A 27,327-nucleotide genomic window follows, 5' to 3' on the forward strand; every position below is an offset into this window, starting at 1 on the left:
CCCCTCCCTTTCCCCCCAGTCCTGCGTGTTCAGCCTGGTGGATATACTCATTATCTGGTGTAGGCACTGAATTTAAACTACATACACATGAACTCATTTAGTCCTCATCAAGGTGGGCATTATGATCATTCCCCCTGTGTTACAGATAAGGAAACTGAGGCCCAGAGAGAGAAAATAACGTGCCCAAGTTCTCATGGTTGCGAAGAGGCAGAACGGGGATTTAAACCCAGGCTGGTTGCCCCCAGAGCCTGTGCATTTAACCTCTCTCCGAGAGATCTCTGAGAGGGGCCTGAACTTGCCTCAGGGTCCTGAAGCCTCACTGTGAGTTTAGACCTTTCTGGGACAGAGGGTGCAGGGACAGCAAAGTGGCAGAAACACTGGTCCTGGGGTGCCCTCCTGTAGGGATATTTTCCAGCCTGACCCACCTTGTTGCTGTCCTTTTCTCTACAGGAAAATCAGAAGTTAGGTGCTGAGCTCTGCGAAGTCTTGCTGTAACTTTGTGACTGCCAATCGGGGAGAGTGTGTGTGCATGTGTGAATCTGTGTGGGTACTCAAATGTACAGTTCTCCTGCTGCCTCTCCATCAAGGTCACATTCCCCTTGAGGGTAGAGACCAGGTCTTCACTTTATTCCCAAGCCCCTCTCAGCTCTCAGTCCAAACCTCGCCCACAGAGAGCCACAGGTGATAATCACCAAATAACCTCAATGACCCTGCTTTCTCTCCCGGCCTCAGAGTGCCAGTGACCAGGCTGTTGCAGGTGCCATCCCTATCACCTTTGTGTCCAGTCCTGACTGTGTTAGCACAGGGTGGGATAACCAGCAGGCACTTGACAATGCATTCTCTGTAAAGTGATGGAAAGAATTATCTACTTTTCACAGGCTCATAAATCCCCCTGCAAAACGCTTCCTGCTGAGGTTTTTCTCCATTTGCCACTGGATTTATTGAAACTGGGGAAAAGTATACATTTCTTAGCAAGCAGATGCTAAGATGAGTTCTTTATAGGATATGGTTGGTAATAATTTAATTAGCCCAGCTTTTTTGGGGAAAAGTGTTAATTAGTTTTTGCTTAAAATACACCATCTTGATGGCCCCTCCTTCTCCACTTCTATCCCTTGGGTGAAGACTCAATTTCTCATCCACACTCTGCAGCAAGTCCCAGCCTGGTCACTACTGTTATTACAGAAAAAGGAAATACAAAAAGTTATTTTTGGGCAGCCACAGATTACGACACATGCTAATTATTATCACTGTAGGTTCAATAAACTGGGGGTAGGGTGGGGAGCAGGACCCCATGAAGTTCTCAGTGGCCTACTGGCCCCCAGTGCCAATGCTAGAGGCTTTGAAGGGCTGCTGACCGCCAAGGTGGAGGGCACAAATGTGAGATTGGGGCATCTCAGTGAGAGGGTGGGGGCTCTAGCCCCTCAGACGGAAGGGAAGAGGTCTCTCCAGGTGAGTCCATCCCCCTGCTTCTTGTCCAGCCACCTGCCGCAGTTGAAGATGGTGGCCACGCCGGTGCTCGTGTTGGTGACCTCCACCTTCTCCACCAGCCAGCCTGAGCAGTAGCCACTGCTGTCGTGCTCCAGGCGCACCTTGCGCAGCTCGCCCAGCTCCAGCGTCTCCAGGAAGAAGCGATCTGTGCTGCCCCGCTCAAAGAGGTTGCGCATTTTCTGCTTCAGCTCCCGCTTGCCTGTGTCTCCGTTGGCCCCAAAGATGGTCACGAAGACGTTGGCGTCGGTGCCTGCCCCTGACTCATAGCCTGTTGTCACGATGACTTCGTACTTGACGGGCACCAGGCTCTGGACCTTGCTGGCAAAGCTCTCTGTCATCTTGGTAACCTCAAATACCTTGAAGTACTTCCTCTTCCTCTTGAGGGGAATGAGGCAGTCGCAGTTAAAGAAGTACCTGGCAGAGAGGTGGGAGAGTGGAGGGGTAGGGGCTAAGCAGATCGCAGCCGAGGCTACTCCCTCCCCAGATCCCCTTGCTCATCTATAAATGATCCCTTCCCAAGGTGATGGAATATTGGAGCTGGAAATGTTGGTTTAAACATGAGTATGGATTCTTGTTTAACTTAAAATTCACCGTGGATGGGCATCTGTATTCTTCCAGTTGCTTCTTGATTCTTCTGCTTCTTTTTTGCCCCTCATACTCCATGGCCAATCCATAAGCAAATCCTGTTGACTCTAATTTTTTTTTTTCTCACCATCTTGGCCAGGCTGGTCTGGAACTCCTGACCTCATGATTCACCTGCCTCGGGCTCCCAAAGTGCTGGGATTACAGGTGTGAGCCACTGCGCCCGGCCGACCCTATTTGTAAGATATATCCAGAACCAGCCCACTTGAAAACTGTCTAGTATCTATCTGCCCTGCTGCTACTTGGGTCCAAGTCACCATCATCTCCTATTTGGAAATTATCAAGAGCCTCCTAACTGGTCTTTTAGCTTTTTGCTACCTGTGGTCAATTCTCTATGCAGCAGCCATGTGATCCTATTGAGATGTAAGCCCAAGTATGTCCTTCCCCTGCTTAGAACCCTCCAGTGGCTTCCCATGTCAAGTAAAAGCCAAAGACTTTACAGTGGTCTGCAAAACTCCTCATGATCTGACTCTCCTCTTCCTTGTGTTTTCCTTTATTCATTTTTATGTATTTTTAATTTCTATTTTCTTTAGAGACAGGGTATCAATTTGCTACCCAGGTTGGACTGCAATGGCATGATCATAGCTCACTATAACCTCGAACTCCTGGTCTCAAGTCATCCTCCTGCCTCAGCCTCCTGAGCAGCTGGGACTATGAGCATGCATTATCATGCCCAGCTAATTAAAAAAATATATTTTTGTAGAGATAGGGTCTCACCATGCTTCCCAGGCTAATCTTAAATTTCTGGCCTCAAGCAGTCCTCCTGCGCTGGCCTCCCAAAGCACTAGGATTACAGGTGTGAGTCACTGCACACAGCTGTGCTTTCTTTTCTCACCTGTCACCTGCTCTTTTCCAAGCTCACTCCCATCTGCAGATACTCTTGCTCCCTTAAAGGGACTGGTTAATTTTTGTACCTGGTGTTGTCACCTTTAGAGGGAGTTGCTGAATCCAGAGTGACAATTTTAGGCAAAATCAAGTGGAAATATAAATATTAAATGTATGCTCCCAAATCCCTTACACTTGGCTGAGTTGAACTAAGAGTTTGTGTATATATGTGTGTGTGTGTGTGTCTGTGTGTGTGTGTGTGTGTGTGTTCATGGACTGCAGAGTACAAGGGGAAAGAGAAAGTCCTCTACTGAAGAAGCCATCACAAGCAGAAGCAAGTCTAGAGCCAAGAGAATGGTCTTGGACCAAGAAGTCCTCCCAAACCTTCTCTTGCACATCCCCAATTTTAGCCTCTGGGTAATGACAGTGGGTTCAGGAATTATAAAGGAAAAAGCCAGACAGCATAGTGGGAAAATGCTGCACAGTACGTGAGAGGGCATGGTCTGCCCCAGCCCTGCCACCTACCACCTGCGTGACCTTGGACAAGTCACATCTCCTACCCAGATCTTGATTTTCCCATTGTAGAAGCCGGAGGTTTGGACTGAACAATTGCTATGGTTTCTTCCCACTCCAAATTGCTAATATGCTAACACCTTTGAAAACAAGCAGTCTTGGTGCTGGCTAACAACTTCAGGAATGCAACACTGAAAAGGTGTGCCCAATGGTGCAAAATCAAACCCTATTTTAGATGAACATTCTTAACAGAAAAAAAAAAAAACCACCTTTGGTTTTTTGCCTGCTTACACAACTCCAGGAGTTTGCATTCTTGAATCTCATTAGCTCCCACAACAACCCTGGGCATCATCCTCCCATTTCATAGGAGGAGGAACTGAGACTTGAAGAAGAAAAGTCACCGCTTAAGGTGACCCAGAGCCAGAGCCTGCCTGGCCCTGAAGAATAAGCCATTTAAAGACATTTGCAGGAAATCCTTATTCTGTTTTGAGATCCTTCTTCCCCCAATTTATCACTTGATAAATTTGGATTGTTGTTACATACTACAATTTCTTAGAGGAGGATATACTTGCATTGTTTTAAAATTCTCTTAAAATGTATTTCTTTATGCATATGCCCACTAATATGCATAATTCTATATAAATACAAAAATCATCTGATCATATACATACTTTTCTAAACGTACTTTTTTTGCTCCCTCTTTGCTTGGCTCTCTCTCTTTCTCCTTCTTCTCACTTCAGCATCCTTCTCCTCAGATAACCCATGTAACAGTTGAGGGTGTAGCCTGCCAAATTTCCCTCCATTTCACCCAACCCTGCACAGACCCACGTGTACATAGACATATGGGGATGTCAGTGTTCCCTTCACAAAACGGCATCACATAAGACATGTTTTCCTGTGTCTCGCTTTTCTCACTCAATAATACTTCCTGGGAATTGCTCCAAGTCATCTGGTATGTATTTAATTCATTATTTTTGATGGCTGAAAAATATTCCCTGGTGTAGATATAAGGAAATGTTTTCTGATAGACATAATTATAGGATCACCAAAATGTGGGCCCTGCAGACTTACACAAAGCTCTGGCTTTGGAAGGACACGCAGCAGACTGCTCCTGCTAGAAGAGGGGGAAGGTGTCCAGCCAGAGTAAAGGCAAAAGCAGAGAAAAATGAGCAGAAAGAAGTGATACATATTCAAAACTATGTATAAGCACACATCTGTGAACACTGTGTATTAGAAAAATCCCAGAGAGAATGGAGTCACCAAAATGCTCATAATGGTGGCCACCTCTGATGGGCAGGGCTGTAGGGAATTTTTACTTTCTTTTACGTACGTTTCTGTATTATTTGAATTTTTATGGTTGTGTATTAGATATGCTACTGGGATAAACAATAAAGGTGTTTTCAGTTAAAAAATAAGGTCTTTTTGTATGACCTTTCACCCAAATCCTGAGGCTATTAGTAATGAATGAGAACTGGTCAGGAAGGTCAACAGCACACTGTAAAAGAGGGATCAGAATGGAAATAGCTGTGAGATGGACATTTGGAGTTATTGTGTATATGAGATATTGAGATTAAATTCATTTGTAATTCATGGAACTCCAAATATGGCTAACATGGTGGCAGGAAAGGAATTGTGGATGTTACACACAGTGTTAAGCAAGTGGTTTTATAATACAGAATGTAGGTGCCTTCTAGAATGAGGCCATGTGAATTGTCACCACGATTAAACATGCCTGCAAAGTCCCCCTTCTGGACGAAGGTGGTATTTCTGCAGGCGACAGGTTTTCATCCAGCAGAGACCGCAGGCTTGAGAACTGCAGGTGACAGGTTTTCATCTGGCAGAGACCACAGGCTTGAGAACCGCAGGCAGGCAGGGGTGAGCTAGGGCATGACTTCAGAGAGCTCCTAGGCTGACACCCCTGCCATTGTCCCTCTACCCTAGACCCTATAGAGCATCCAGCCCTCCTCCTAAAGGGCAGCGTGAAGCACAAGGAGGTGATGGGTAACTGTTGGAGGCCACACAGTTGACCAGGTGACAGCGCTAGTATCCAGAGGCCTGGACCCCCTGCAACCCCCTCACTTCAGGAAGAGCCCCTTCCCCACAGATATCTCTTCCTTCCCCTCCAGCCCTGGTGACAACCAAAGACAGGCTGCATTCCTGAGGCTGGAGGGAAAGATACTTCAATTAAGAGAGGCTTCTTCTTCCGCAGGATGGAAAATTCTACAACTCCGGCCCAGGACTGTAGGTCAGGAAGCTTACAGCTGGGCCTTTGCCTTCCTTTCCTCCTAAGACAGGAAGGTGCCAGGTGGTGCTGAGAACTCTGTCTCGGCTAACATTGTGGGTTTAAGGGTAATGTGAGGGTGACTATTTTATTTTGTTTTGTTTTGTTTATTTTGGGAGGTTTGCAGAGGAGCAGTATCAGCAGACACAGTCCTTGTGGATGAGATGTAGTACCGAGCCATGGAAAGGGCTTAGGCCTGGCCCTGACTTGCTCGGTGAGTCATTCACTTTTCTGGGATAGTCTCCCAGCTGTCAAGTTCTCATCAGTACTAGTCCTAGCAGCCACATAGAGCAACTCCTACAGGATTGATTGTACTTGAGTTGGGCTTTCTCTAAAAGAGCAGCAAATAATGCTGTAGCTCAAGAGGGAAGTTGCTATGAACAGAGTTGTATCTCCCCAAATTTATACGTTGAAGCTGGAACCCCCAATGCAATGGTATTTGGAGATGGGGGACTTTAAGAGATAATTAGGTTTAGATAAGGTCATGAGGGTGGGGCCCTCATGATGGAATTAGTGTCCTTACACAAAGAGAAAGAGAAACCAGAGCTCTCTCTCTCTGCCACGTGAGGACACAGAGAGAAGGTGGCCATGTGCAGGACAGAAAGAGAGTCCTCCCAGACCATGCTAGAACCTCCCAGACCATGCTAGAGAGTCCACCATGCTAGAACCGTGATCTCAGATTTCCAGACTCCAAAGCCATGAGAAATAGCTTTCTATTGTTTAAGCCACCCACTCTCTGATATTTTGTTATGGCAGTCTGAGCAGAGGTCAGAACTTCTTCTGCCAAATTCCCAAGGAGTTGCTTGGTCTGGGGGAGCCAAATCCAGGGAGCTGCAGGTTGGACAAATGTGGCTTTGAGAAGCTTGGGCTCCTGAGGGCCAGAGCCCATAGCCAAGGGCTCTGCCTGGGTCCAGCCTGGCTGCCACTTCTGTGCAGACAGGGGCTACCTTTCCTTGTGCAGGGAAGGCTCTAGGGTGCGGTATGAGCAGGGCCAGCCCCAGGGAGAGGTGCAGATGTGGGAGGGTCCACGGTGGTTCTGGCCCTGTGAGCTGTGTACTCAGCTTTCACTTACCCTTTGGCAAACCTTGACCTTGGATTCCCTTTCCACCCTCCCCTGGCTCCTTCTCAGCACCTTTCCTGCCTTCCAGAGCCTCAGGGCTCTTCCTGGCTTCCAGCTTGGTTACCAAGGGGTTTTAATTAGACAAATTGATGACTGTGACTATGTTGCCCAGGTAACTAAGACCCTTAATCTTCCAGAAATGCCTGAGTCTCCAGAAGGCTCTGATGGGAGAATGCAAAGCCCCTTATCTGGGGTACTATAAGGCAGATGGACCATTGGATTACCCTAGCTTGTCTCCGGTCCCTACTCTGCCCACATGGATGGTGTGTTTTCACTATGACCGTGTAAACAGCAGGCTTCAACACTGTGTTTCTTTGTCATTTTAGATTGAGGGAAGGGGAAGGCAAGGAAAGTCTCTGCTCTCTGGCACTGTTTGACTTTCTCAGTATCCTTCCAAGGAAGCATCCCTGGATTCAAAGACTAGATGCACCCTAGGTCATCTGGCCTACTCCCCTGCCTCTGACAGTAGATGCACAATCCAGATAGCTTCAGAACCATACAGCTGTCTCTTCCCTTCCTGCCTTCTAGAGCTCCTGAATGGGGTAATCTTGACCTTGAAGAAGACACCTCATCACACCCTGCTCTCTTGCCCATGGTCCAGCTCAGTCCCTGCCCCATGCTGAGGGAGTGGCGCTTCCTTGGGGAGAGGCTCAGTACATACACATTGCCGTACTCCATCTCGGTGATGGTGATGGTCTTGACATGCCAGACAAGTTCCCTCTTGGGGATGAACCGGTCTTCCCTGGCAAGGTGGCCCACACAGAGGGAGGCAATGTCCCCCAAGTAGATGCTGTCAAACTCAAACGTGTCTGTGGTCCCCCTGCAGGAAACAAAAGTGTGGTCCATGAGCTGCCTTTGCCCACTGAAGAAGGTAAGCATTTGTCGGGGGCCTGCTGCATTCCAAGCACTGGGCCAGGGAACAGGGATGGGATGGCAAGCAGGAGCTCATGGCACTCAGCACCAAAGAATGGTGACATCATTATGCAGGATGGAGATGGGGAGGGTGGTGAGACTTGGAGAGCAGAGGGAGGAGGGGAAGGGAAGAGTTCCCTGTAACAGGCATGTCTTAGCAAAGTCATTGGTGGGAATAGTGGGGTGTGGAGGTACAGATATTTCTGGGGGAATGCTGGCTTGGGTGAAGTTTGGGTTCAGGGAGGGAAAAGCTAATGGAGAAGGTAGGGGTGCAGGCAGTCTGTGGGGGTCTGTAAGTGCCAGTCTAAGGTGTCCAGACTTCATCCTGATGTAGAGATTTGAAGAAAAGGTTGTTATAAATGGAATGTCTATGCCCCAGTTCCCCCAAATTTATATGTTGAAACCTATTCTCCAGTGTGATGGTATTTGGAGGTAGGGTCTTTGAGAGGTGATGGGGTCATGAGAGCTGAGCCCTCATGAATGAGATTCATGCCCTTATAAAAGGGGCCCTGGAGAGCTCCCTCCCCCTTCTGCCATGTGAGGACACAGTGAGAAGATGGCTGGCTATGAACCAGGGGGCGGGCCCTCACCAGACACCAGATTTGCTGGTGCCTTGGTCCTGGACTCCCAGCCTCTAGAACTGTGAGAAATACATTTCTGTTGTTTCTAAGCTACCAGTCTGAGGTATTCTGTTATAGCAGTCAGAATGGACTAAGAGAAAGATGTAGCAGTTAAGGGGGAGGTGGAGGCTGTCTCAGCAGTCCTGGAGAGAGTGAGGAGATGAAGTGGGCATCTGAGCAGTTCAGAGGTGGCTCTGATGGAAGGAGGTGTGGTCCTTCTCTACGTAGACGTGGGGCAATGTTTGGACTGAGTAGCACTGTCCATCCACAGGGTGGGCTCCCATTAAATGCAGTCCCATGGTTTCCCTTTCACCATTGCCTGTTTAGCCCCTGGGTGGCTGCACAGGATTGGCACACGGTAGGTGCTCAGTAAGTACTTGCTGGTTAGGCCCATTTGTGTACCTATGGCTCCCACCCAAGAGGGAGATTCTTGGGGTCCTCCCTTACCTACCCACCCCCCACCACTTCCCATGGGCCTCCCCTTCCTACTTCCTAAAGGCCCGCTGCCTAGAAGAATTTTCCACGAGAAACTCTTTGGATCGGTTCTTCCTGCCCTCCAGGATGAGCCAGACGTTCTCCCTGGTTTCGCCTCCGTTGCCCGTTTCTATGACGATCTCGTAGGCTGTAATGGAGGAGGTGGGGGAGGGTCAGCACAGGGGAGGCAGCGCCCGTCATCAGGGCGGGAGCAGGAGGGCCACGGCCTCTGGTCCTTCATTTGATCTTAGGCTACAGCCTGGGGGTGGGGGAGGCAGGTTAAAATCACCACGATTGAGGCGTTGCAGGTAGAATCTGCCCAGGTTCTGGGGCTACAGCGAATGCTCTCATTTTATTTATAGTAGCAACCTCTTTGCAGGCAAATATGGGAGCCACTGGGAATGCAGCAGGAGGTGGGGCTGAACATTCAGCTACAGGGCCGAGATGCAAACTGGAGATTGGTGCTGAGAAGGGAGAAGAAGTGGGGCCCAGTGCAAAAGCAAAGGGGAAAGACCCAGGCAGGCAAAGCTCCCCCGAAGATCCTTGCACTTGCTCCAGCAAGCAGTCTCGCTTGCATCTTGTCTTGGTGTCATTCCACCTCACCCTGCTATTCGCTCAATCATGTCCACACGGGTGTGCACTCCTCCAACACTGGTTAAGTAGGTGCCAAGTGCCAGGACTGGACTAGACCCTGGGTGACACTAGAACTCAATCTCTAGCCCCAGACACAAACACGGACTGTACCATATGACAGAATGTGATAGATAACCCTGCAAAAAAGAGCCAAAGTACCATGGGGTAAGAGGAGGTACCTCGTGTCCTGGTACTTTCTCTCTTTCTCATTTCAGCCACTCTGCCTCCTAGCTGCACCCAGAGCACTTAGGTGTGCTCCTCCCTAGAGCTCTGCAATGCTGTCCTTCTGCCTGGAGTCCTTCCCTTTTTCCCTCTCCCTCCCCTACCCATAGTGGCTTGGCTCACTGACTCACCTCCTTCTCATCCTTACTCAAAAGTCATGTCTCAGAGATGTCTATCCAACCACCCTAATTAAAATTGCAACCTGATCCCCCTAAGCCAAGACACTGAGGGAGTGTGGCATGTGATCCAGGCTCACTCCCCAGGGACCAGACCAGGGATGGAACTGGCACCCTGGAGGACACAGTAAGTGTCTGACTGAGTGTCCCCAGACATAGACCCCTTGCTGCAGTAACTGAATGACTGATGGTCTGGGATTCTGGATCCAAAGGGGTAGCTGGGTTTCTGTGCCTTTATCTCAGAGACATGATAAAAATAACGAAGAGGAGAGATGGCCATACCTGTGGCTCAACGTAGCACCAATCCCAGCCCCTCAGCCACCCTTTTGCCTTTGTAACTTTTCTCAAGGAGAAATCTCTGCTACCTGAAACAAGTAGAGTGAATCTAGGCAAAGAGACAGGCAGCCTCTGATAGAGGAAGACATCCACAGAGAGTGCATCTTTCTGCAGTAGGGAGGGGTTCTGCAGCCCAGGACAGATTCTAGCCCAGAGACCCAAAGCCATCACAGCAAGGGAAGTTGTACCACTGCCTTCTGCTTTCCCATGGGAGGCAATGGTATGTTCTGCAAACAGGTACTGGTGAATTCAAAGAGGGATCCTGGGTGTGGTTAGGGAAATGGTTTGTCAGCATCAGTGAGGGAGGCAGGGAACACTGGGAACCTGCATATCACTGCGATGGACTCAAGTAGGAGGTATGAGAGATGATGTGGGTGGGGTGTCCTACATGGATTGAAATGAATTCTTTCCTAGTGGTCCTAAGGATAAGGTAGAGAAGTAAGGTTTGTAAGCAAGGACATTTAGGTAGGTTAGAAGCACAAGTTGCTAGTCACATCGGTGGTCTTTTGAGAGGAAGTTTCAATCAGCATATTTTCACCTTGCTTTCTTTCCCACATGAAGCGGCTTGATAGAAATGTAGAAGGCATGATTCTCAACTTTGTTCACAGGTTGCTGGGAAGGAACAGATGAAAGAGGAGTAGGAACTTGAATATTCAGGGCAGGTAAACTTGATGAGCCCCATCTAACAGATCTCCCGTGGGGCCAGCACACCCAGGGACAAGCCCTACTGGAGGAAGGCTCTCAGTAGTCACGCAAAGGAAGAAGCACAGGGAAGTCACCAGCATAAAGGGGCCACCAGCAAAGCTACTGTGGGCTTAAGAGGCATGGGTCGTAGTTTGAAAGGCAAGACAGAAGAGGAGGGAGCAGTTCCCCCTTGAAATCTTGCCTTCATCCTGGGCATGGCATCTGCAGAGGGCAATGAATGAGTGATACAGGTTGTACCGAGAGGGAAAGGGGCAGGATGCAGGGAAGATTCAATGTCACATTGTTCAAGGAGCTGCAGAATAAACAGATGTTTAGTCTTGAGACAAGAACTACAGTGGCATGTGATGGCCATGGAGGAATCCTAGGAGCATAGTTGGGCTTCTAGTGGGCATTTGGATTTTACTGTCTTATGTAAAAGACATAAGGAGCCCCTACCATGTGGGTTGGATGGAGCTGAGAGTCCTGGGCCTGGCCAATCAGAATCCTCCCCAGAATCCTCCTAGAGGATCTGTGTATGGAACTTAAGCAGGGAGATGCTCTCTTCCCTTCCATGGAAGCTATTAAGCTGGAATGGTGTGAGATTGGAGCTGCGAGCAGCCAACTTCCACAATGGAGAGAGTCTGTACTAAAACAAAGTTGACACATGGGAGGAAACAGGGTTGAGAGGAGAAGAGAGAAGGAGACATACTGAGACCATGGGAGCCTCTGGAGACAGCCAAGTCTCGGCTAGAGCCACCCAAGACTTCCAAGTTCTGGGAGCCAATATATTCCCTTTTGCTAGAGCCAGCTTAGGATTGGGTTTCAGGTACATAAAACCAAGAGTCCTGACCACTCCTGAAATTTTCTGTTTGACTCCATTAGGACTACCAAAGGAGGGATGCTTCAATAACATAAATATGAAGATGGATTTTCTAGCTGAACTGTCTGGTGAAGCAAGCAGTGACTGTTCCATCCCTGGGGAGTTGGCCTGCAAGCTGGACTGTATTTTGGCTGGAAGTGTTGCAGGTAAGGCTGACTGGGCAGCCTTAAAAGGCTTCAAGAGTGGGAGCATAGGGAGTGAGAGGGGCTGCAGAGAGGAAGACATTGGCCCTACCAGAGGTTGTCCCAGAGAGAGATGTTTTTGTCCTTCCAGGTGTGTGTGGTGTGCGTGTGTGCATGTGTACACAAGCGTGCATGTGATCTTACTGTCCTGGCCTTACACTGGATTAATTACAATAGAATCTCTGGGAGTGGGACCCAGACGTTAGTATTATTTAAAGATTGCCAATGGTTTTCAGCTTTGGCTGCGCATTGGAACCACCTGTAGAGGCAGATGCTTGCAGAGCGCAAGGAGCAGCTTCTAAAATTGCCAATAAGAGTTGGGGATGAAGGTAGAGAACAGGAGGCTAAATGAGATGGAGAAATCAATTAGTCTGGAATACCAGCCAGGCCTAATAAGGACAAGACATCCTGGGGCAGTGCAGTGGGCCTTTGATGTGTCATGTAACTTTTCTAGGTTTTTGTTTGCCTTTTCCATGATACAGAGGTGTGAATTTGCACCCCCTCTATTTCATGGGGTAGGAGTAGGATTGCAAAGACCTATTGAGAACATGGGTATGGAATGCTTTCACCCCATAAAGCTCTGTTCAAGTACAAGAGGGTTTTTGTCCTCACACACTGAGTGTCCAGAGATGCCTTGGGGTCAGTGATGTCAGAATGTAGGTGCCATGAGGGCAGGGTCTCTGTTTTATTGATTGTTGGGTCCCCAGAAGTCAGATTAGGGCCTGGCCCTTGTGGGTGCTCAATAAGAGTTTGTCACATGGTTAAATGAAGGTAGCTGAGGGTTGGCATGCTTGCCTCAAGCTGCATCCACGACTGCCTCCAGGGTGAACCTCCGAGGACACAGGTGTGGCTGCCTGTCCCCTCATGGGCAGCCCAGATGGCATCACTCTTCTCTCTGCAACCTCCCAGTAAAGATAGATTGATTCAGGCCCTCTCCTGGCTATGTGTCCCTGCCCTCTGGTCTCCAGCATGCACACATCCTTCTGGAACTGACAGAAGGGTCACCTCCCCTCTACAATCTCCCTGCCAACCCAAATCTCACAGATTTTAGCAGAGGTTTGGCAGGGAATCTGTGAAGAAGACTCAGTGATTATGCTCCAAGACTTACAACTGTCTACTTCCCTGGACACCAATAGCCTGAGGAATCTCTATTGCTCATCATGGCACTTGTGTAAGGTGCTTAAGGTTTCCTTGAACTAGGTGGTGAGGCTGTAAGGACAAGGACTGCATTTTCTTCCATTCACTGAGCGCTTGAGCACCTACTGATCCCCAAGGCCTGCAGAGCTGCAGAGGGCTACATACATGAGTGATGCTATCCTTAACCTGTGGGAGCTTTTGGATATATTGAGAGACTAACGCATGTGAAAAGGTCAGTACAAATAAACTAGAGGTCACAAAGCCATATGCATTATTCATAGCATCTAAAATAAAACTGGTCACCCAGTAACTTCTCAGAAGTGCAATTACACAAGTTCTGAGTCTACCTTCTGAATTAGGGCAGGAATCCTCATACAGGAATTCTCAATAAATGGGTGCTTGGCCCTTGTTTGAATACTCCCAGGGACATAGTGCTCACTACCTCTCAAGGCAGCTACTCATCATTGGGCAGTTTGGATGGCATGGTAGAGTTGAGTGTGGGTGGGTAGCCTCCCTTCCATAGTCTACAGTGGTCCCCTGGAAGGGGCTGCCCTGCCAGGGACTACATTTCCCAGGTGCCCTTGCATCTGGTGGTGCCACATGACTAGTTCGCACTAATAGGATGTGAGTTCTATTAGAGGAGTGTGCCTTCTCCATGTTCTTTTCCCATCTGCAAGAAATATGGAAGCCACATGTTAGAAATGACTGAGATACAGATAGAAGGAGCTTGGGTCCCTAAATCACTCTGTGGAAGACCTCCCACCAAACACGCATACTGGACTGGGTATTATAGGAGTGAAAAATGTTTTGTTGTGTGAAGACACTGAGATTTAGGGGTTTGTCTCTTACTGAAGCTAGTGCTGCCTTAATAACTAAGATTGGAAAAATCCATTTCTTACGTCAGGCTCTGCCTTTGACAAGCCTCTTCCAATCTGTTGGGCCCAGACCCTGGCATCTGTGAGAGGCACATCTCCCTCAGCTTTGATGGCCATCCCCTCAGGATCAATTACTCTTCCCCTTTAAATATCCCCTGAGGAAGGGACAAAAGGAAAGCTGCTGCTGGAGATACTGGCTTCCCCTGCATTCTGTTTCTAGGAAGCGTTGATTAGGCAGCTGTTGCCACAGGCATCAGTTGGATGATGCCCATGTTATAAAAATAAACCAGAGAGGACTCCACACCAAACCACCCAGCTCAGCCTTCAGGTCAGGGTCAGCTTGTCCCCAGTGGGTTTTCCTGCTACCTAATTAGTCCCTGTGATTCTGAGCCATGAGCTGGCATCAGTGTTTCTTAGCAGTTCCAGTTTCACCAAACAGCATTTAGGATGTTTCCTCATGCATATCTCCATATTATTCCCTGCATCGGGCACCTGATCCCCCTCCAGCTGGAACAGTGTCTTCTTATTCCAGCACCATTCCCTGCCTCCCTCCTGAGCCAATGCTTTCCCCCACATACTGGTCTCTTCCAGCTCATGATGGATCTTGTTGTTGGCACAGGCAAAGTCGCGGACCGTCTGCCCATCGCCCTCACTCTTGGAGAGCCAGCAGTCGCACTGGAAGCGGAAGGTCTCGTCGCGGGAGTTGTCCTTCACGTCGACATAGCTCAGATGCCAGCCAGGAAATATCCCTGTGGAAAAGACACCATGGGGGCTGGAAGCTGGACGTGCCTTCCCTCCCCTTTCAGACTTCTACATCCCCACAACCCACTGGCTGTGTGGCCCTGGACAAGTTTTCTGTCCTCTTTGGGCCTTGATCTCTTTGTTGATAAAGTGAGGGGCTGGGTTAGGTGGTCTCAGAGGGTTCCTCCAGCACAGAGGATATAATTTTCTGCAAAGCCCTTAACTTGGGGTTCATGAACCCTAGAGGATCTGTGTATGGAACTTAAGCAGTCCATTACCCCAAGAAATTGTGCTGTAATTATACATGAACATTTTACCAGGGAGAGAGCTCATAGCTTTCATTAGATTTATAATTGAGATCTCTGACCCAAAATAGAACTTTCTGGAGCTCACCAAGATGAAGGACTACTTCTATTACTTCCTGACACCAGTATTTACCTAGTCCATGCCCATTATCCTTCCAGAATCAGTTCAGGTGTCAACTCCTCCAAGAAGCCTTCCCTGATGTCCCCTGATCACCTGCTAGGCCTGCATCAGGTGTTCTCCATGCTCCTATAGCCCCCTGCATCTGCCGTGGCCACACCCTGTCCACCTTGTGTTGTCAGTATTTACATGTGTCTCATCCTCCAGGCCATGAGCTCTTGAAGGCAGGGAGTAGGTCTTACTTGTTTTCGTTTTTCGCATGCCTAGCATAATGACTGGCAAGTAGCAGTTGCTCAATGAATGCTGAATGAATTAATGTGTCATGACTTGGCTAAGCTGTTCAACAATCATAGAACAAATCCAAAGCTGCTATTTCTTTTGGGTATGTTGCTAATATTGAACACATAGCTGTCCTTGTTATAATTGGCAGGGCTTCCCTCGGAAGTGTGCCCACCATAGCACAGCTATCAAATATGAATTGATGTGCACTTGCCTGCATGGTGTAAATAGCATCCGTGTTACAGCTGCATGCTCTTTATACCATGCACTGGTTCAGTTACTCTCTTCTCTTCAAAGTCCTTGAGAACCCTTACAACCAAAGGACCCCAGGCAGGAGGAAATCCCAGTGGTTTGGCAGGTTACTTGCTGCTCATTATATGCCCACAAGGAAACTCCAAGAGTCTTAAAGCACAAAGAGACACAAAAAGACACACACTTGCAGTCACCCAGATCACAGGGGACACATGTTAAGGCTCAGCAGGGAATACACATTGGCGGTCCTAGTATGGCATCATTCCAGGTTGAAAAAGTACTTCTTATGTTTTGTAAACACAGGTCCTCACTGAAGTGGAAAACAGCACCAATAGAGTTAAGCTAAATTTTAAAACACTTCTGTTGAGTTAAACAGTGAAGTTATTTATTTATTTATTTATGAGATGGAGTTTCACCCTTGTTGCCCAGGCTGGAGTGCAATGGCGTGATCTCGGCTCACTGCAATCTCTGCCTCCCAGGTTCAAGCAATTCTCCTGCCTCAGCCTCCCGAGTAGCTGGGATTACAGGCATGCACCACCGCACCTGGCTAATCTTGTATTTTTATTAGGGACAGAGTTTCTCCATGTTGGCCAGGCTGGTCTCGAACTCCCGAACTCAGGTGATCCACCCGCCTCAGCCTCCCAAAGTGCTGGGATTACAGGCGTGAGCCACCTCACCCGGCGGTAAGTTATTTTAACAATAAACTTGTTTTTTAACTCAATCTTTCAATTTTTCTACATTAGGGCCAATTCCACCTGTAAGTTTGCAAAATGGCTGCTTTCTGAGATGCTTCCTGATAGTGTCATGAAGACGAGACCTTCTGCCTCAAGTGCGACTGCTGGCTGTCGAAGATTGAACTACTTAGCAAGCCTCAATGCATTCAGTCTGGAAATGAGGCAGAGAAGACCTGCTGAAGCAGTGCTCAAACACTTCTGAAGTGGAATATAGGAAGGAAGAGACAGGTAAAGAGGAAGGCAGAGAAAAAGGTGACAAGTTATTGATTTTATTGGAAGGTGTCCAGGTGGAAGAGACTTTTTGTCCTCCTCCCACCGTTCATCCTCACTGTGTGCGTGTGTGTGACAGAAGACACACACACACACACATACACACGCAGATTCCACTATCCAGCTCTTACACAGTTTGATTGCTACAGACCTCTGGAGTGGGGCCCAGGCATCGTTAGTCATTAAGGCTCTCCAGGTGATCTCAACGTGTAGCCAAGGCTGAGAACCTGGGCCTGTATCACTATCACCTGGAGGGTTTGTTAAACTATAGGTTACTGAGCCCTACTGCCACAGTTTCTGATTCAGTTTGTGGTGGGGTCCAAGAATGCCCATCTCTAACTAGCTCCCAGGCGAGGTCAACGCTGCTGGTCCTAGAGCGACACCTTGAGAACTACTGATTCAATGTATCAGGACCAGAGTCAGAGAGGTCTTTCTACAGAATCACAGCAATAAGAAATCAATGGGAAGTTTGAACATGTGATTGCACGCGTGAGTGTGAGCATGAGTATGCTAGCGGAGGAGGATGGCATTACCTGGAGAAGTGGGCCATCATGAGATTGTTTCTGTTGCTAGAATGCACCACTTATCATGCTCTATACCCTACACAGTTTTCACTACACAATTATACTTCCCGGGCTCCAGCCAGAATGGTGACAGAGAAAAACAGTGAGCTAAGGGGAAGGGTGGATTCTGGGATGGCTTTACCTTTATCCACATATAATTCATTGCCCCCACTACATGGATGAAGACAACCAGAGTAGGAGCCTGTCTGGCCTGGGTTGCCCTGGTGCTCACTGGCAGGTTGCCTCTCTTCCCACTGTGGCCCCCTTTCCCCCGTCCTCTCAAAAATTGGTATTGTCTGACCCCATCCACAATTTTCAAATTAGAATTCTTCAAAGAAACTCCTTCCATGAGCTTTATGCCTGCTGCTCACTTAATTGCCTTGTTTTGGAGATTTTGGGTGTGATTGACAGGGATCTTACCATGACTTTCTCCCACTAAGAACCTATCAAACATGCAACTGGGAACAGGTGGCTCTGGCAGGCTGATGTCACATGTCTGGTTTTTGCTGATGATGACAGCAGGATAGTAGATAGTAGACAGCAGGATAGTAGACTCACAGGTACAGCATGGCTAACTGAGTGGCCAGCACTAGCTGCATGGTGGATATCCTACTTGGCCTTAGCAGATGTATTAGTGTGTTCTCATGCTGCTGTGAAGAAATACCCAAGACTGGGTAATTTCTAAAGAAAAGAGGTTTAATTGACTCACGGTTCTGCACGGCTAGGGAGGCCTCAGGAAACTTACAACTATGGCAGAAGGCAACTCTTCACAAGGTGGCAGGAGAGAGAATGATTGCCAAGCGAAGGGGGAAGCCCCTAATGAAACCATCAGATTTTGTGAGAACTCGCTCACTGTCACAAGAACAGCATGGGGGAACCACCCCCACAATTCAATTATCTCCCCCTGGTCTCGCCTTTGACACCTGGAGATTATTACGATACAAGGTGAGATTTGGGTGGGGACACAGAGCCAAAGCATATCAATAGACCAAGAAGGAACCATCTGAAATTGACAAAGAATCCGTTGCTTTACAAAGTCTCCTCTTTTAGGATTCTGCCTTATTTTTTTACACAAAAGTAACAAACACTCTACACTATTTGACACCTTTTACTCACAGACAAACTATATCAAAATATAAATACGGACTCATTCTTTTTCATAGTTGCCTGGTATTTCATTGAATGCATGTATCACCAAATTATTTATCTTGTCCTTGTTGATGGGTAATTAGTTGGTATCAAGACTTGTACTTCTATACACAATGCTATAATATCCTTCCAAATACATCATAGTGATCTTTTAAAATGATAAATCAGATTTTGTCACTTCTCCATATAAAACCCCCAATGGCTTCTCATCACTGTCAGAATAAAATGCAAACTGCTCACCAAGGACTATTGACATGATCTGGTCCTTTTCCACTCCTCTGATTTTATTTCATACTACTCACAACTTCACTTTGTTCCACTTACACTGGGCTTCTTTTTATCCCTTGATATATGAAGCCCTCTCTTTTCTTAGAAACTTTGCATCTACCATTCTGTCTGTTTGGAACTATATTCCCCAGGTTCTGAATGTCAACACCATCTCATCACTGAGGTGTCAGATCAAATATTCTGTCTTTGAGACAGACTTTGTTAACAACCCTATTTGCAGAAGCTTCCTAATCCCCAATTACTTGCTGTCAATCATGATATGCCCACTTCACAATCTGAAATAAGTTTTTGTTTTCTCATATATTGTATAGTTTGTCTTCTTCCACTAGGTTGTAAGCCCCTTGAGAACAGGAGCCTTTTGTAACCTAACCACCTCTATATTTCAATGCCTAGGACAGTGCTTGGCATATTATTAAATAAGTGTTTATTGCATGCATTGGTGTGCACCATTAGTGAATAGGGAAGAATGGCTCTAATGGTGAAGTTTTAAGAGTGGATGGGGAAAAGAATTCAAAGCCCTAGTAGTGAGTGGTGGCCTGTCCTAGTAGAATTGATGATTTTGTCCCACAGTTTTGAAAGTTTACTTTAAGAAAAAGGCTTAGAAACTGTGTAGTGTGAGGTCTCAATCTTTTCAGGCAAGAGATGGCAGTCTCTGGATGGGAGTGAGACTGGCAGCTGCTCCCTAGAGTTTATCATGCCAGCTCTGCCTGTGGTTCCCCAGTGGCTTTCCACATCTAATAGGACAAAAGGGCCCAACTCTGTGTTTACATATTTAGGGCCTTCTTCAGCCTGACTCCAATCACCTTATGTCTCACCTCAATAAGGAAGAGCCCTTTTACAAATCCCCTAGCCCAGTGAGATGGATTTAAGCATCCTTTTGGCATTTCCTCTCTCCTCATTATGGCACCCAGCTTTCCCTTGTCTTAAATACTTGCCTATTGTTCTCTGGACAATTTAGACCTCACTTCCTCTGCAATGCCTTCCAAAATCCCCGGGCTCTCAGCGTTTTTTGCTTGTCCATTCTCTTGGCCATGAGCACAGACATCTTGAGAAATTTCTGCTATTCAGGTCATGACTATGCCCCAACTTTTGTGGCTGGTTTTATGTGTATGCCTGACTTCTTTAGTGAGATTTTAGGGAATGAGAATCATATCTTAGGAGCTCTTAATTGTATCACAGTGCTATAGACTTAGCATTCAATAAACATAGAACTGATCAATGAGTTTTACTTTCTAAAGTGAACTGTCAATTCTTTGCTCCAGCACAAACCACTAAAAATTCTTCCCAGGTAGGCAGATAATTTTCTTCACCAAGCAACTCTATTCCTGACAATAATCTTTGGCAAGCTAAGGATTCATCTAGGTAACTCACATTTCTTCAGTAAGATCAATAAATGGTTTGAAGTAAGATATGGAACCATCACAGAGCCCTTGCTGTGGATGAATATGAGAATCTAGCTATTATTTTTCCACAAACACTTTTTCACATACGTTATCTAAGAGGCCACCCAGAGCAACACTCTGGGATCTGGCAGATCAGGTTGCAGTCTCAGCATATCCACCAAACTGAACACATTATATCCCCATGCCTCAGTATCCTCACTTGTATAATGTGGGGATTGAAATAGATGATTTCTGAGGTTCTTTACATTAGGCTGGTTCAAAAGTCACTGTGGTTTTGGCAAAACTGCAATTACTTTTGCACCAACCTAATATCTCTGTGAATTTATATTTTTCTTTCTTCTTTTTCTCTTTTTTATTTTACTTTTTTGAGATGGAGTCTCGCTCTGTCGCCCAGGCTGGAGTGCAGTGGCACGATCTCAGCTCACTGCAAGCTCCGCCTCCCGGGTTCACGCCATTCTCCTGCCTCAGACTCCCGAGTAGCTGGGACTACAGGTGCCCGCCACCATGCCCGGATTTTTTTTTTTGTATTTTTAGTAGAGACGGGGTTTCACCGTGGTCTCGATCTCCTGACCTCGTGATCCGCCTGCCTCGGCCTCCCAAAGTGCTGGGATTACAGGCGTGAGCCACTGCACCCGGCCATGAATTTATATTTTTCAAAAGAAAACACATAAGTTCTTTCTTTCCTCAGAGCTTAATTTAACCAAAGAAGGCATGAATAACAAGATAAATTAGAAAATAAATACTCTGGTTATAATTTGTTCAGTATTATAAAAGCTATCTGGGTAATTGGAATTATGGAGAATTAATCATTTGTCTTGATTTTCCTCTATGAACTATATTTTATGGTAATCAAATAGCCTGAGGGACTTTTTTTAACAGAAAAATTCTAGCTACTAAATGAATAAGAAATGAAAGAATTAGAAAATCACCATTTGTAACCTCAATTGATCATCACTGGATGAGTCCATTAGATGAAGAGTTACGAGGAAATTTTATAGTGGAGTAATCAGGCTGGCAGTCCCTGTATCCACTATTCAATGTTAGCACCAATAATAATGGGACTTCTGTGTACTTCATATTACATCAATAAACAGTATTTCCTCAATACATTGTATTCCTCACAGACTTAGTACACAGTACTGAGGAAATTTACATATTTTCCATATATTCCATATACAATATTAAGAAAATTTACATATTACATAGTATTGGGAAAATTCTCCATGGAGTGGAAATTGAACAATACAAATAAATCATTGTTAAGTATGATAATGGTGGTGTAATTTTGTAAGAAACTGTTCATTTTAAAAAGAGATCAGCCTGACCAACATGGTGAAACTCTGTCTCTACTAAAAATACAAAAATTAGCCAGGTGTGGTGCTGCACACCTGTAATCCCAGCTACTCAGGAGGCTAAGGCAGGAGAATCACTTGAACCCGGGAAGCGGAGGTTGCAGTGAGCTGAGATGGCACCGCTGCACTCCAGCCTGGGTGACAGAGTGAGACTCCATCTGTAAATAAATAAATAAATAAATAAATAAATAGAAACACACTATGTTTGGGGTGACATGACATGAAGTTTAGGATTTGATTTTATATCCCCCAGCAACCAAAAAGGAAAAATAAAAAAAAGTATGAAAAATACAGCTGGTGTGACAAATTTCAATAGTTCAAATTTGATAGTTCAATAATCAATAACTGATTCAATTGTGAATCAATAATTCATAATTCTTGAACTTGGGTGATGGCTATGTGGAAGTTTATTACACTATTCTCTTCAGTTTTGTGTATGTTTAAAATTTTTCACTAAAAAAGAACTATTGAATAGACAAAAACGGTTGAAAGGTAGATTCAGAGGAAGAGAAGATTGCTATGCTTTAAGTTAACTAAGCATTTGTCACCTGATTTATACGGTATTTGTTCAGAAATCCCCATCTTTATTGTAGAAGACTCTCAAACAAAATATATTTTTCCTCATATGTGTCTATGCAAGGGAAGTATAAGGTATCTGGAAAAAAATTAAAATAACATAAAAAGTGTGGCATAGAGAGAGTCTAAGGACATGTTTAGCCATCTTAGCTTGTATTAACATTTAAACTTCCATCTCTGGAGGAGAAAGTTACCATTAAAAGGAAATTGGACACAAAACCTGGACTTCTCTGTCCCTCTCCTGAACCTAGTATCTCAACCACATGGGCTCAATAAGGATACAGAACGGCCAGTCACAGTGGCTTATGCCTGTAATCCCAGCACTTTGGGAGGCCAAGGCGGGTGGATCACTTGAGGTCAGGAGTTTGAGACCAGCCTGGCCAAAATGATGAAACCCCACCTCTACTAAAAATACAAAAATTAGCCGGGTGTGGTGGCACACTCCTGTAATCCCAGCTACTCTGGAGACTGAGACAGAGGAATCACTTGAACCTGGGAGGCAGAGGTTGCAGTGAGCAGAGATGGCCCCACTGCACTCCAGCCTGGGCAACAGAGTGATTCCGTCTCAAAAATAAAATAATAAATAGGGATACAGAAATCTTCCTTTTCTTGATGAGCCTGAAGACCTACCAGTGATATTATCCTAGTTTCAGACCCGATGTCTGTTGAAGGGGAGGAGGGCCACTTCTTTGCCTACAAGGGGAAGAAGATCACATCAATGACTCAGGATTTCTTTAAACCCAAGAGCTATTATGGGTCCAAGGCAATCAGATAGTTTTTGGCTATCCAAAGTGGTGGTGGGGTGGGGTGTCAAGCTCTTTGGAGAGGCTGGCATCTGAACAACAACAGTAGCAACTAGTCACAAGGTTGGAGTGGTTTAGAGCTGTCCGCGGTGCTGAACACGCCTCTTTCAGATTTTGACCGTGAGGAGATGGAAGGAATTGGCTGATTGGAGTCACGTTTTTGCATAGTAGAAAAATGCATCAGGAAAACTAAGAAAGTCTGGATACGTGTGCAATTAGTGTCTTGGAGGAGGGGCAGCTGGCATTGGAGGACTTAGTCATGAGTCTGAGTTTCATGGCCAGGACTCAACTTTTTAAAAAACCACTAAGGCACAAGGAACACTGATTCTGGGGAAAACTGAGTTCCCTATAACTGAAGCATAAAAAGACAGGGAAGGGTCTGAAAGAGAAGTATAAGCATAATTAAATTTTACAAAAATATATTAAGTCCTTATTATATTATAGGCAATGTGATAGGCATTAGGGAAAGAACATGAACAAGATAATGGTACCTGTGGAGCTAATGCTCAAGTAAAAGAGACAGAATACACATGTAGTCACAAATATGTCGGCTGTTCTGGGAGTGGGCTCAAGCAAGGTAGGGCAATAGGAAGAACTTTCAGTGCGGAAGTGAGAACGTAAGAGAGCTTCTAAACCACAGACAGGCAGATATAATCATGGCAGGATGCACGATGGGAGTTAGGTCACAAGGCAGAGGTCTCAGCGGCTGGAATTAAATGACAATTGCAGAGTGGGATCACAAACTAATCTACAATGCCTTTCAGTTCTGGGTTTCCCCTCTTTTTCATGCCTAGGGGAATAATTGGTTTCTGTGCCCCAAGTTATTACCAAACTAATTTCAGGGCTGTGGAAACCCCAGTTGTAAAAGTTAGGAGCAAGGCCTTTGCTAAACAGATCACTACTTGACACCAACTTTAGTGTTAGGACTCTCTGGGCCACCCAGCCTTGCTATGCCTTAAGCTGCTGCAGTTAAACCCTGCTGACTCTAGGCTCTCAGATGGGACTGCACTCTGATTTGGTGAGATTAATCTTGGTCCAGTGGCCTTGAATATTTTCCACCCAGTAGCAAATCCTGAGGCAGATTGTTTATACTGAGACCCTAGGGAAGTCTTTACTCTTCCCCAGAAGGTTCTTCCCTACCATATTATTTTCCTAGGCCATCAGAAAAATTACCACAAACTTGGTGGCTCAAAATAACAGAAATTTATTCTTTCAGAGTTCTGGAGCCCAGAAGTCTGCAGTCAAGGTGTCAGCAGGTCAATTCTGTCTCTGAATGCTATACAGAAGAATACTTCCTTGTGTCTTCCTAGCTTTGGTGGCTTTCAGCAATCCTTGGTGTTTCTCAGCTTGTCACTGCTATCTCCAGCTCCAATCTCTGCCTCCATCTTCACATGCTCTTGTTTCGGCATCTTTCCATGTTCTCTCATCTTTTTATAAAGACACAAGTCATCATTGATTTAGGGCCCATTCTAAATCCATGGTGATCTCATCTCAAGATTCTTAACTAAGTCTATCTACAAAGATCATATTTCCAAATATTATCACATTCTGAGGTTCTTGGTGAAGAAGAATTTGGTGGGTGGGGAACACTATTGCACCCATGACACCTACCCTTGGATAATTACAAATGCTTTAACAAGTGTGTCTGATATAATTGCTGCATCTAGAAACCCCTCAATCACCTACAGGGGAGAAAGATATATCTGTGGAAGTCTAGAAAAGGATAGAATTCTGGACCCACCTATTTAGGATCCAGAAGCTGCTACAAGCTGATGTTCAACATTAATTTACTTATTCATATAATTGTTAAATACCTACTAAGTGCCAGGCATTAGGCATATAAATGTGAATCAAAGTTTCTAGCCTTGAGAAACTCAAAAGTCTGCCAATTATGACTGGCAAGACAATTACTGTTCAGTATTGTGAGTGCCAGATATAGAGGTATGAGCAGAGAAGTTTAGGAGCACAGAGTAGGGAGCATCTAACTTCATTTGGGATAATCAGGGAGCTTCATGGAGAAGGTGATATTAATCTGGATTTTGAAGGTTTAATAATAATTCAGCAGGGGAAGGGAATTGCAGGTGCAAAGTTATCTCTTGGGTATCTATGCATGTCTGTTAGCTTGGGCAAAAGATGTAAGTTACTTCATGCAAGGTGAAATTTAAACAAGGGCTGGAATGAAAGTTTAGAGATCTAGGAAAAAGAAGAGAGAGAATAACAAAGAAAACCTTTTGAATGAAAATAGCTAATCTTAGAGAGACCCTAGTTTCTGAAAACTTGAATGTACCATGCCATTCTTTGGGTGTGTCAGAATAGTCAGGAATAAAGACAATTCCACATTACAAAAAGGACCAGAGAGCAGAGAGAGTGAGGCTAGGTGAAAAAGATTTCCTGACTTTGTGGTGTGTGTGTGTGTGTGTGTGTGTGTGGCACGGGGAGGAAGCAATGAGGAGCATTTTTGTCTAACAAACATAAATCCACAAATTACAGAAAGCTGTTCATCTCCCCTTCCTTTCTCCCTGTTACATACAGTGGCTTAAATATTTGGCTGTACAACAACATTTTTAAGCAAGAGATTCTAGAAATTTGCTAGGGAGAAATAAACATTTTAAATATTTTGATTTGGTTTGCTATTTGGAAGCAAATGAGGCCTCATGTTTCCTCTATTAAATTTATGTCTGGGAAACTATGGAGTAGGGAATTGACACACCACATCTTGGGATTTCATGGCCAGTGAACAATCTTCAGCATTACAGAATTTCCCAGATGTAAATTTCCTCCCCAAGCACATCCCACTTTGGAAGTACAAAAGATGGAGGTAATTCCTTCTACTTCTCTTTTCTTCTTCCCCCTCCTCTTCCTTCTTTTCCATTATCTCACCTCAAATGTTGAAATTCTTGGGAATCTGCTCTACACCACCCTTGCTTTCCTCAAGCTGCACTTTCTCCATAGACTCTCTTATTCAGTCTTTATTGATGACTTTACTATTCTCTCTGCACTAACAACTTTTAGTTTACTATCTCAGATCAATCTTCCAACTAGCTTTCCTCCCAAGGTCCAGACCCCACTCTTACTGGACATCACAGATGTCACCCAGGCCTTCAAATTAAACTCATCAAGATGAAGAAAGTTCTCCAGCATCCTCACCATTCTTGTTCAAGTCTTCTCAGGCAAACCTTTAACAAGTCCTCTGCCTTAAATATTTCTCAAATCGGTCTGCTTTTTCTCCATTCCTACTGCCATCATCGTACTGCAAGGCATTCTCCCACTAATTTCTTAATCATCTTTTGAAGTTTATTTTCTTCTCCATCTAACCTATCTCCCACAGACACTACAATGATCTTCTCTGAGTGATTCCTGTTCTTGAGATGCTTTGATGGCTTCTCAGTACACTCAGGATAAAAACCCAATCCTTGACATGGCTTATAATATTATGCATGGCCTGGTTCCTATCTATATTGTAGCTCCCACCCCTATTCCCTATTTTGTAGTCATTCTGGATTTTTCTTTAGTTTCTGGCACATATCAAGATTTTTTCCTATTTTAAGGCTTTTATATTTGCTATTCACTCTACCTCACATGTGTTCCTTCATTTTAAGCAAACACCACACTTCACCTAATAGCTACTCTTATTCATTCCTGAGGTTTCAGCTTAAATCTCCCTTCTTCAGGAGGGTTTTCTCTGAGTCCTTGGACTAGCATCCTGTGGGCCTCCATTTTAGAGACACAACATTATTTAAATTAATTACTTATTTAATACATGTAGTTTTTGCTAGAAGGTCATCCAGATGACCAGAATCTTGTCTGCTGCTCCCTACTCTGTCCCTAGCACTGAACACAATGCCTAACAGTAAGTACTCAATGGATATATAGTTGATCTTTGTTATTCACATGTTCCATCTTTGTGGATTTGGCTATTTGCTAAAATTTATTTGTAACCCTAAATTAATACTCATGTGATCATTTGTGGACCTATGCAGAGTGGCAAAAAATTTTAGTTGCCAAATGCACATGTATGTTCTCAGATGAGGCTAAACAAGGCAACACTGCCTTCTTGTTTCATCTCTCATGTCATAAACAATTGTCCTTTTCATGGTCTATTTAGTGCCATGTTTTCACATTTTTGTGCTATTTGTTAGTGAGTTCATTGTTTTAAAATGGCCCCCAAACATAGTGCTTGGTCCTCAAACTAAAGTGCTGTTTAGTGTTTCTAAATGCAAGAAGGCTGTAGCATGCCTTCCAGAGATGATACATGTTAGATAAGCTTCACTCAGGCATGAGTTATAGTGCTGTTGGTCATGAGTTCAATGTAAATGAATAAACAGTAAATACTAAGTAAGATGTCTCTAAACAGAAACACATATAAAACAAGGTTATCTATTGATCAGTTGGTGAAAATGTTGTAACCAGAGGCTCACAGGAACCTAACCCTATGCTTCTCTTAGGAGCAATGATTCAGAGTTCGCAAATTCAGAGTTCACAGCAACATTATGG

At 45.4% G+C, this 27,327-nt stretch overlaps 1 protein-coding gene across 1 annotated transcript in view; it reads right to left on the bottom strand.

Moving 5' to 3' along the window:
* Positions 1-940: 940 nt before the first annotated feature.
* The window catches only part of LOXHD1 (lipoxygenase homology PLAT domains 1), a 181,934-nt gene continuing 155,547 nt past the window's right edge, over positions 941-27,327 (bottom strand). The window contains exons 38-41 of the mRNA XM_054537840.2: positions 14,579-14,749; positions 8,891-9,023; positions 7,531-7,689; positions 941-1,902 (exon numbers count right to left, since the gene is read on the bottom strand). Coding sequence (XP_054393815.2) covers positions 1,422-1,902; positions 7,531-7,689; positions 8,891-9,023; positions 14,579-14,749 — 944 coding nt within the window. The 3' untranslated portion in view covers positions 941-1,421. The remainder of the gene's footprint in view (positions 1,903-7,530; positions 7,690-8,890; positions 9,024-14,578; positions 14,750-27,327) is intronic.

This window comes from Pongo abelii, chromosome 17 (genome assembly GCF_028885655.2).
Source record: "Pongo abelii isolate AG06213 chromosome 17, NHGRI_mPonAbe1-v2.0_pri, whole genome shotgun sequence".
In the NCBI taxonomy this organism is placed as follows: Eukaryota; Metazoa; Chordata; class Mammalia; order Primates; family Hominidae; genus Pongo; species Pongo abelii.